Consider the following 11,585-nt stretch of genomic DNA (forward strand, 5'->3'; position numbering starts at 1 on the left):
TTTTAAAATAACTTTTAAGGCTTGTCTAAGCATGTTAATTTACAGCTTACAGCGGCATTACATTCATATAATACATATTGGTTAATAATAATATATCATAAAATATAACTGTGATTAGCTTTTCATTGGATCGGGCTTCAACGTTCTTTAATTTTTGGGCTGTTACACTGTTAAATACCAAAATATTGGTATTAAGAAATCGATAGCTCCTTTAAGTTCTATCGAAGCAGCAGGTACATTCATGTCGCCCGTCTCTAGTTCTCAGTATCATTTTCTCCAATGAAACGCAAAAAGGTTAAATTATTGTCCGATTATTTTGCATTTATATTGAGGTGAAATGGATTTCTAGTTTGCGCGCAAGCTACAACAATGCACCAAGGTGCCCAAAACACACAAAAAGTTATGAAAATGTATTACAAAAACGTGTAAGTATTTGATAAATCCTCTACTCTTTTCTGCGTGGTTTGCTTGCAGGTCCCAATAGTTTTATTTGTGTTGGTGTCGTGATTCAGTCATCATAATTAAATGTGTAGTTGTAGTTGCCAATGACGTCGTGTGTGTGCGCAGATTTTCGCAAATTCATGAAACGTAAACGTGGCAAAGTCCACAGAGAATTGCAGTGGCCAAAACAACATAAGTTAACAACATGGGGCATGCAACTGCCGCTCGCTGGAGAAACCGGCTGACGCAATCGTGCCCCAAATTAAGTACAATTGCAAAAGCCACCGTGTCGCATGCCACAGCACGTGTGTTGAATGGGAAGGGGGTTAGAGAGGAGGAGGATTTGGTGGAAGTAGCATTCTGAGCTTTCGTTGGCAATCGTGTATTGAGGCAGGCGCAGACTATATGGCTCATAAAACTCATAAACACAGAAAAATGGCAAAGAATGTGCTTTGTTTTGTGTACATAAAAAATAACATATTTATTTTGATACTCTGCAGCTTATAGGCAACCTCCTAGTTGCGTATATTAGTGGCGTTGGCTTATCAGCCGATGTCTCAGCCTGATTAAATGGCAGGCTTTGTTTGTATAAAAATTCATAAACTGTTTATTAAACCTGGCGCATGGGCTTCAAATTTGCTTATCAATTTCGCGCAAATACAGTGCAGGCCAGCTAAATAATGTCGTGTAATGTTTTTTAATTGCACCGTTGCGTTATTTGCAACACTGTTTTATAATTTAATGCCATGCAATGTGTTTGTATAGACAATGTTTTTATTTTAACATTTTAATATTTAGTGTGCATTCCTTTCTTTCCAACACAGTGCCACCATGGCGCCCATACAACAACAACCAGCGATCACCACATTCTTAGGACCGGATTTCATATTTTCAAAAACCAGCATATCCGATTTTGACTTAAATCTTTCTTTTGACTATGACAACATCTTCAACTTCGACATTTCAAATGGTCATGGATTGTCTGGATTTGCCAACGGAGCTCTACTGGGACGGCAAAATGGAGCCATCATCCCCGCCGTCCACAGTGGCCAGCGATCTATTTTCGCTTAACGAAACATCAGTAGCGAATTGGCTCTTTGACGATAACTTTGCAAATGGTAAGCAAAGGGTTCTATTTTCACCTTTCCGATATTATTCTAATCTAATTTGTTTGTGCCTTCTAGATATAACACATATGAGCGAAGATGTAGCTTTGGATCTGAAACATACAACCCCACTGGGAGTGCTAAGTAGCCAACATTTCGAAGTGGAGTTCTTAGATTTTAACGATGAAGGCAAGTTAAAAACATAGGCTAAAGAAAAGTGATCCAATAGCTACCTGAGTAATCGTACGAAAATATCCTATAGAATGGTTGCCTTGCAGGATTAAATCATCCGTATGAAGCTATAAAATAGATTGGGATGGTATTTTCAATAGTGCGATCAAAAACTTTGTATATCAGATAACTACCCTCTGCGTGCTAAATGTATACATTGGCAAGCAATTTTACATATTCAGTTATACTGGGCTTAAAACCCTACAAAAAGTAGCTTATATAAGTATGTTTATTATTTCTTCAGTTTCGTGCAGGCAGAAAGTAAACCTGTCTTAATGTGGTGATACCTTATCGCTTGAAGCGCTCCCCAACGACTGGGACGGTCGGAGCTAAATGTTAGAAACCATGTCTCTTGTGCTTTATATAATCTATGCAAATTAGTGAGAAACCCAAAAAAAAAAAAATTAAAATGCTGTCGAACTTTGAACGTCTGCAGATTTGCCGATCTTGTTGGACAAGTAAAGCTTTATGGTGAATTTTTGGCTTAAAAAGGCAAACAATAAATTCATAAAAAAGCCTTAAAAGGTTTCATACATATGCATAACTGTCGAGACAAAGCCTATCAAACTAAATTCTCTAAATCAAGAACAGCTGTTCTTAATTCTCACCACATCCGTTGATTGGTCCGTCGTGCTAAGCCTTTTCAAGAGACAACGCCAATCACCAATGGGCTTGAGCTGAAGCAATAAAACAGTTCTGGTAAACCGGATCAACTGTGTTTTGTTTTGTTTTTAAATGGCGCGGAATGTTGTGTTGTTGTTACTGTTTGTTGTTGTTACTGTTTTTGTTTTCACCTTTATTGTTTACAAAAGTTGTTCAGCAACAACAGTCAGCATGACAATAATGAAATTAAAGTCGAAACCATTTTTGTGTCTGAGCCAGCAGCAGTTTTTTTTGACTGACCACGCAAATGGAACGTGTTCGGAGTATCCAACTACAAACATACATATATACATACGTACCATATAAAAACAATGCTCTCTTGTTTGCTCTCCTTCGTTTCTCTTTCTTGTTTTTTTTTTTTTAATAATTTTTGGCATTAAAGTTTGGCAGATTGGGATTAAGTGAGGTTTATGTAGCACGCAATGTCTCCCTTTCGTTATATCTAAGTTTTAATTTTTGGCTTGCAAAATTTAAATTCAAATTATGCACCTTTGTAGTTAACAAGGGTCTAGCATTTAGCAGCAGTAATGCGACCAGATTCTATAACCAGTTTATTCTCAAAGCAAACAAATTTTATTTGTGGCAGGTGAATGAATTTAACACACGCAGGTAATGGAAATTTTGGGCATAAATTTCATTAAGTTTTAACTGAATTTTCAGATAAACAGGAAATTGAAATCCAACCAAACTCTTTGTTTTGGGTTTAGCAGCATATGACGCGCCCCCAACTTTGATGTCTGAATTTTACGATAATGAATTATTAACAGCTTTTTCGCTGAGTAAGCTTCCTTTATTTGCTTCAAGCCTGTCGCGGAGAGATCCTCAGAGAGAGAGAGAGAGAGAGAGAGAGAGAGAGAGAGAGAGACAGATTTTAAATGTTCGTTTGACTTCAAAACTACTATAATTTGTTTATGAACATATTTATAAACTAAGTTGATAATACGGGTGTGAACAAGCAATAGGGTCATTAATTGCTCTACCTGGTAACAAACAATCATCCGTTAATCAGCCAAATTAAAACAAACGTCAGTGTCGAGTTCAATGCTCGTGAGCCTTTTGCCCGATTGAAATCAATATTTTATAAATATGCAAAAAAATTAAATTGCCGAGATTAAAATATAAAACATCGCACCTATCGACAGCCAATAAGACTGCATCGCCGAGCTGGGTGTTGGGTCAGAACTTGGGGGGCTGGAGGTCGGAGTAGCTTCGGTTGCTGTGTGTATAAACATTTTTAAATTATTGATAATTAGCATATGCATTAAATGCTGAATGTGTGTAGAAAGACCTGGCAACTAACATTTTGAGCTAAGCTTTCAAGGCAGGTCCCTGAATGGGCAGAGCTGTGTATCCTATTCTAAATGTGAAATAAGAATCGTTAAGCATTATTCGTATTGGCGATGAAGAATAGAGTCTAGATACGAGTATGTACTTGTTTCAAGATGTGCTTAAATCTAATGGCAGAAGAAATAAGTGCAGAAAAGGACTTCAAAATACAACGCAGACTTGTAGACAAGATAATGCATTAAACCATTATGTCTGGTTACAAAAGCCTAATTCTATTTTATCGTAAAGCCAAAAAACAAACAAAACTTGGTAACTTTGTGGATCTTGTCCCGCCCACTGTGGGCAATGGAAGCCAATTTTTGGGCAAAAGTTAATTAATGTATGTACTTTTTGATTATTTTGAATTTGCCAAACATTTTTGATTTGAAACAAATAATTTGTCGAACTTCAATTGCATTCGACTTTAACTTCTTAAACTAAAAGCAATAAAAAATCGAAATCGGTTTGTTTTCTTTTGGTGCAATTTAATTCGTAATTTGTTAAGGTGAAGTTGTAGTTTCAGCTTTATTGGCCATCGCCATTTATACCATGTATCTGAAGGGTAAAAAAGGTGTATTAAGTTTGTGCAACAGGCAGAAACAAACATTTCCATTGTACAGGATATTTCACTGTCGGTCTTTCATGACTGTAGCGTTCTAACTTGTCCGATTTTTTAAAAATATAACATTCGAGATTTTAAATGAGGTTTTCAAAGTTTCTATACCCGAAATGGTTCGGTTGGATTATATATAATGTAATTTGTAACGGAAAATCATACGAAGAAATGTAATGTAATTTGTAATGGAAAATCATACGATGAAACACATTTCTGAAGACTACAAATTATCCTCTATTTTTGTCGCAAATTTCGGTCCACTTGCCCACTGTGCTGTGCCCACAGACACTGCCCCTCATACGTTTGTTTGGCTCGTGCTGATTTGGTATCAACGGGCAGCTGCTCTACTGATAGCTCGTGCTCTCAGTGGCAATCCACGCTTGAGATTTGATCGCAATGCAGGGCACGCTTTCTGTTGTCTCTTTGCCTCTCTATCTATCTTCTGAGCCTCGCTCTCGGCGACAGCAAAAACGGCGCGCGCTCAATGAGCAAAGCTCAGTAGAAATCGTTACTTTGGCGTGTGCGAAGCTCGGCTTTGAAGCTGATTCCGATTCCAATTTCAATAAAAAGCGAATAAACACAAAACAAAGCAAATACTGCAAACAAAGAAACGGGCCAAAGCAGAAAGACAGAGAGACGACAACAACAAAAAAGCAATAAACAAACAACAAATACTACAAGTCGCACGTCTTGGCGTTTTTTCTTTTCTTTTTTCGTTAAAAGCGCAGACGACGAAACGCGAAAAGTTGCAAAAATTTTGAATTGATTTCAATTAAATGTTGTTGATAAAAGCAGCAATCATATGTAAAACAAATCCAGAACAATCAAAGCAAATTTAAACGCCAAACAATCGAAGACAGTGCAGCTTGGTGTTCGTTCAGTGCTTCCTAAACTTTAACGTCCTTCCAAAATAAGAAAACAGTGTGACCGTGTGTCTGATTGCCATCGCAACGGCGCCAGTTCGAGAGAAAAACGTAAAAGGGCAACCGAGACGCGTACGCCTACGGGTTTGATCTTTAGTCGATTGTTCGAACTGGATCTATATGTAGCCTCACAGTCGAGAAATCGCTTGGATAACTACAACGCTGGAATTTAGGTCGCATCTAGGCAAGACGTTCGTGAGCATGATACCACACTGTGGATACCGATACATGTGGAACCGTGAAATTGTGATTAACTCGCAAAAATTGGTGAAGCGACGCTAAGCGGCCAGGAAACCAAGACGACACTAACGCAGCCAACAATATTTTGTAAAATTGCGGCAGCAGTCGACATCAACAGATCCCCCCCTAAGCATATCATAAATTATTAAATCGTTCAACTTTCGCCCGTTTTCGTGAGTGCCTCAGACATTTCACTGTTATTGTTGGCGTAATTGCTAAACAAACACGAGCACATACAACAGACATATTCAAAATTCACCCTGTGATTTTTTAAACGTTTACAAAAGATCTATATTATATTTGCAGCTCTTATTGTTGCGAATATTCCAATATATACGATTATATATATTGCGTATTTTATTGCGTATTTTTATTTTTGATATAACGAAAAGCGCATCTCGTTAACATACAAATTGTAGTCTTAGTTTCGTTTCTTACATTTTAGTTTCTTAGTTTTACATTTACGCGTCATTTTACACGCCAGCTATACGTTATTTAATACCAGCTTTTAGGTCACGCCGCGATTTCAGGTTCGCGCGTTTTATGTGCGTTTTCTGCGCGCTTTCTTCGTGCTGCCTTCATAATACATATATTTATATTGACTTAACTGTAACGTCACTGCTGCCGCAAATATGAACACCACCTATATGCTGCATCACGCCTACGGTTAGTATGATTTCAAATTGTAACTCAGAATCGGATTTCGATTATGCAATATATCACGTATATTTAGATGATAGCTTCAGCTCTGCTCTCGTTTTCGATTTCGTCCAAATTGAATTATTTGGTTACAATAATTGGTGACATAAAGATTCCCGAATTCTTTAACCTGAATATTGTATGAAAAACTGTTGAGATTACTATTTCCGTTTCCGAATTCGTCAAATAAAGCTTGAATATATTATGATTTATAATATAGCCGTAATGTTTGTTAGCTTGTCCACAGATCCTTTAGGTTGTTTGCTCTTTTGACATTTAATGTTCACCAATCGATTGGATGTATATATTTTGCAAATAGCATCTCACTAATCAAGTCGCTCTCTCTCTTCCTCCCTGTCTTGAAACCAATGACTTGTTACTTATAGTAATAATCTGCTTCTGCAAATATATGATGTATATATACTTCTGTACATCCCATCACACAATCTTGCTTCTTCTGCTGTACTCTTGTCTGTCCATTGCTGGGCCTCCTTTTCTCGAACAAAGTCTTATAGGTTATTAAAGACACCACCACCACCACCAACAACAACAGTCTGGTCAAGCTGGTTTTTTTTCCCGCAAAGTATACAAACTTTGTTTTTGTTTTACATTTCCTTCGATTAAATATTTATAAGTTGGATTTTGCATATTATGACTCGATGGCTGGTTGTCTGATTGGGTTGGTAGGGTGGGAACATCCCAACATTGTTTTCGAAAAAATGAATGCAATATTCTGTTGTGTACATTTTTTCATAACGTGTCTGATGACGATTTTTGCGGATCTATAGTCAAAACTTTCCAACTGATAATACGGCGGGAGATAGATAAGTGTTTGGCCTATATTTGGACAACCATCCAGACATATTGCGTATAGACATATACATACTATTCTGCGAATAGCCCATACACAAAAGCTTCTAGAATCTATCTCTCTATCCATACCCTGACAGTTATTGCTCACTTTAAAATAGTCTATGGGATTTTTCAATAATTCATAGAGTTCCCGTGTTTAGCGATTGCCAACACAACCGTACTTGTATGTCGTTTTTATATAAGTTTTCAATGCATATTTTTTAGCGTCAAGGTTCTTGATAATCAGCTCCCATTTAAAATGAATATATTTAGTTTAAAAAAAAATGTACAGCGATAGTATAAAGTGGCATTGTTTTTGTGTGCCATTTGATTGGTGCTATATCAACTTTGTATTAATCTAAGTACTGCAAATTGAAGTGCCTAGACTTGGAAAATGCAAATTGCGTAGTAAGGCCCAGTTTCTAAGTGTCCGATTAAAATTTGTCGCCTGTTAGAAGAATTGAATTTTCTCAATATAGCGAATATTGACGTATGAATGTTTAAATAATAATTTTGATCACAAAGACCACCTAAATAGACAGCTTCCATTGGAGAGCAATGATATTTAACAATGAACTAAAAATAGAACAACATATTTCCTATATAAAACGATAATTATTTGTGTATAACTTATTATTATTATTATTATATTATTATTATTATTGCGTATTAAAATCTAAGTGCAAGCAAAATCTTGACACAATCGCATTTAGTTTTTATCTAAATCCACAGTCCTAAGAAATGAAGCACTGGTCCAAACTGTTTTTTGAACTAAAAATAGAACAACATATTTGCTATATAAAACGATAATTATTTGTGTATAACTTATTATAATTATATTATTATTATTGCGTATTAAAATCTAAGTGCAAGCAAAATCCTGACAGAATCGCATTTAGTTTGAAATTTATCTAAATCCACAGTCCTAAGAAATGAAGCACTGGTCCAAACTGTTTTTGGGGGCATATAGCTGTACCTAAAAAGGTGTTACTTTCTGGGTACTTGGGCACATTTTAATGCTACTTTCGTAGTACCCACCTTCTTAAATAGTTAATGTTCAGATAGTACCTTTGATATATACAAAAAACTTCGTATCCTTACTGTACCCTTAATCGATTATCAGATTATGTATCTTTTAAAATGTTTAACGAATTAAATATCTGTTGCTGTTGACCTCAACTGATCGCATGGACCGATATTATTGACAGTTATGCATTAGCAGTATAGCAATGCTATTTGAAAGCGCACCCGAGCTCGGACCCGCGCCCACTGAAACTTTCCGCTAATGCCAGTCGCCTTGGTTGCTAAGTAAGCAGCCGAGTGTTTGCCCCAAGACAAGCTGTCATTACTGTTGTTGTTTATGTTTATTAAGTGCAATTAATATTATAATATGCTGTTCTTGCCGTCGCTAGAATGCTACGCCCAGCACCAATACCAGCAACAACAACAACAACACCAACAGATCAGACTACTTTATCACTGCAAAACAGAAGAAAAGAAAAAACAAACAAAATCGTTTTCAAAATGCGCTCAATTCTCGCGACTCTCAGCTGCGATTTGTAAATGGAAACAAGATTTTTATGTAAATCAGATTAATGCAGCTACAGTTGCTCTGTTTTTGTTTTTGTTGTTGTTGTTGTTGCTGCTGCTGTTTGCTTGCGCACATCTGTTTACAGCAGAACTTGTTATGTTAATGCCACCAAGTGGTTGAGTCGCCCCGCCTCGCCGTGTGGAGAATGTGGCCCAGCCCAAGGTGTTGCGTCGATTAGTAAATTTTTGTTACATGCGAACTGTCTGTCGTCTGTGCCTAACAGGTGCAGGTTATGCCCCACAGACCGACGAAGGTTAAACTCTATTCGAGAGTATTTGTAACTGTCTGATCTGTCTGTTGATAACCTTTGTGACGCGTTTTCTGCGCGTTTCCCGAACGTCGAGCGCCTTGCACAGAATAGGAGCGTCGCCAGACGCTGTGGATCACACACTGCCTGCCAGCCACTAATTTCAATATTTTTTGTTGTCACTTCCAAGGGAAATATCAATAAAAGAATTGAACCAAATATTCCACAATCAACAAGCAAATATTTACTATAGCTCCGATCATTGCCGCCGTCCTTCACTTAAATAGAATTGATTTAAAAACGAGCAAACTCGTTCGTAGAAACAACGTAGTAGTTGCGATATGGCGAAGCATAGGGTGAAGCGAGACTGAAAAAGTAAGAGTGAGGGAATTAATACCTATATAGAAAAACCACTATAACGAGAGCCAGACTTGTACTATTTTTTCATAAATAAACAATTGTGTTACCTCAATAGAGATGGATGTCCTTTTATCTATTGAGTGGAATGTGCAGTGTTTGCGATTTAAAGTAAAATGCGAATCGACAATAGCATTGAAAAAGGACTTACATGACGCTTAGGTACTGTTCCAAATTTGCTAAAATCTAGCCAAAGAAAACAGTAGCCCGTTTTATAGTTTTTAAAGACATTTTACGATATCTAATTTGCATATTTGAGCATGAAGTAGCTCGAGGTATATTTATGTTCGCGATCGTAGCTGATTAAAGCTTAATAGTTAAGCTAATTAAATAAGGCATAATTGAACAAAGAACTTTCATTAGTTGTTTAAAGTTAAATAAGCTTATTCTTTTAACTTATGTTGCTTATATATATTTTTTACAGAGTGCTTGCTGGACCAAAAGTTGCCGCAGTACATCGACTATGAATCTAACAATCTGCAGACAGTCATCGATGTTGTGGGGCAGCCCATCTTACCCATAACCAAAGTACAAGCAGCTTCGCCAATCGAGCTATACCCGGGTCAGTACGAGGCGGCGGCTGAGCTTGCGCAGCTAACGCCCCCCCAGTCGCCGCCGCAGTGCAGTGGCAGTTATCAGCAGCCTTTGAGGGGGGACCAGATACCGGTGAGTAGAATAATTGTGCTAATTTCGTGATGAAGCTTATTCTTATGTCATTTAATGTATTTTGTAGCTGATCTACGACCGTGATTCTACAGCTATACCAACAGCAATACCAGTAGTAGCCGCCAACAACTACAACTTCAATAGCTGGCCAAATAATCAGGCGACCAATGTCAGCCCCTCCAATGAAATTGAGCGTGAATCACAGCTGGTCGACGAGATTGTGAAAATTCGTGCCCAGGAACTGCAGTTACCCAATTGGCAGCAGGAGGACTACAACGATGACTGCGAATCCCAATTGTCGTCGGACGCTTCGATTAGCTTTGGTGACAGCAGCAGCATCACGGATGAGGATTGGCAGCCCGAGAGCAGCGGCTCCTCACCTTGCTACTCCAGCGGTCATTTACACCAACAAACATCGGAGTCAGCACCGGCCTCGCCAGTCGCCAGCAGCAGCAGCAGCAGCAGCAGCATAACATCCAGCACAGCCACTAAGAAGCGTACACGCACCTATGGCCGCGGAGTGGAGGATCGCAAAATAAGAAAAAAAGAGCAGAACAAAAATGCCGCCACACGCTATCGCCAGAAAAAGAAGCTCGAGATGGAGCATGTGCTCAGTGAGGAGCAGGAGCTGGTCCAGCAGAATACGAAACTCATGCGGAAATTGAGCGAAGGAAAGCGCGAGTTGAAATATTTACGCCAGCTCATACGCGAATTCCATAAAGATCAAAAGCAATAAATAGTCCACTCGAAAGACGGCCATCGTTCTACTCTACCACAGATTCGTTCTCTCTATAACATTTAAGCAAATTTGCAAAGTTATTGTCACGCTGTAATATCCACACAAAGATTTCTTTCCCCCTCCTTACACCGCATCAACAAAATTGTTCATTATTTCTACCAAGCGTGCATAAATGCAATTATCCAATCAAGAAAACAATAACAAACAGCAGCCTGTCGTCGCCAACACCTCTGGCCCATATGACAAGTCATCTGAGTAAGACTTCGAAGTTCTCTTTTGCCGGTGTTCGCTTTCGACACACCCCCATCTTAAAGCTGCACAGGCCAACGTGCTCAGATCCTTTGTGGCCTGGCACAACAATTTGTTAATGAAAAACATAAAACCCTTTTTGTCATACGAACATGAAAATAAAACCCTGTGCTGCGGTTGCTGTGTATTGATTGCATATTGCACGCATTTTAAATAATTTTTGACAGCAATTGAATTTTTTTTCAGTTCATAGACTTTACAGTATCAATAAATAAAATTTTAAAAACATATAAAATATATCATTGTAATAAAAAGGGTTAAAAAAAAGTTGAAGCTTTTTTCTTCGTCGTTGTTTCTAAGTAAATTATTTTCCCGGAAATACATTTCTTGTTCTCCTAAGCAGTAAATTGAAATCTTAATCTAAAATCGTGAGCTTTAACAAATTTAAAAATTCTACACATCGCTAATAAATGTGTTAAATGGCTTGCAAAGTATATGTATAAGATAATTATATTTTTCTTGGAAATGGCTAATTGGATAATTTATAATTATCACATATAATAAGTTCGATATTTAGCC

The 11,585-nt window shown here is 37.7% G+C and overlaps 1 protein-coding gene across 2 annotated transcripts; it reads left to right on the forward strand.

The window, feature by feature from the left end:
- Window positions 1-268: 268 nt before the first annotated feature.
- On the forward strand, window positions 269-11,223 carry LOC115626134 (activating transcription factor of chaperone). 2 transcript variants are annotated; one of them, XM_030521391.1, is made up of 5 exons: window positions 269-425; window positions 1,266-1,559; window positions 1,626-1,736; window positions 9,777-10,018; window positions 10,086-11,223. In XM_030521391.1, the coding sequence occupies exons 2-5, from the start codon at window positions 1,379-1,381 to the stop codon at window positions 10,752-10,754; spliced, it is 1,203 nt and encodes a 400-aa protein (XP_030377251.1). In that variant the 5' UTR covers window positions 269-425; window positions 1,266-1,378; the 3' UTR covers window positions 10,755-11,223. The 2 variants fall into 2 exon arrangements, with proteins under 2 accessions (XP_030377251.1, XP_030377252.1); XM_030521392.1 differs by lacking the exons at window positions 269-425; window positions 1,266-1,559; window positions 1,626-1,736 and adding an exon at window positions 6,058-6,212.
- The last annotated feature ends 362 nt before the right edge of the window (window positions 11,224-11,585 follow it).

The sequence above is a fragment of the Scaptodrosophila lebanonensis genome, unplaced genomic scaffold (genome assembly GCF_003285725.1).
Source record: "Scaptodrosophila lebanonensis strain 11010-0011.00,11010-0021.00 unplaced genomic scaffold, SlebRS2 tig00000080-arrow-pilon, whole genome shotgun sequence".
Taxonomy (NCBI): Eukaryota; Metazoa; Arthropoda; class Insecta; order Diptera; family Drosophilidae; genus Scaptodrosophila; species Scaptodrosophila lebanonensis.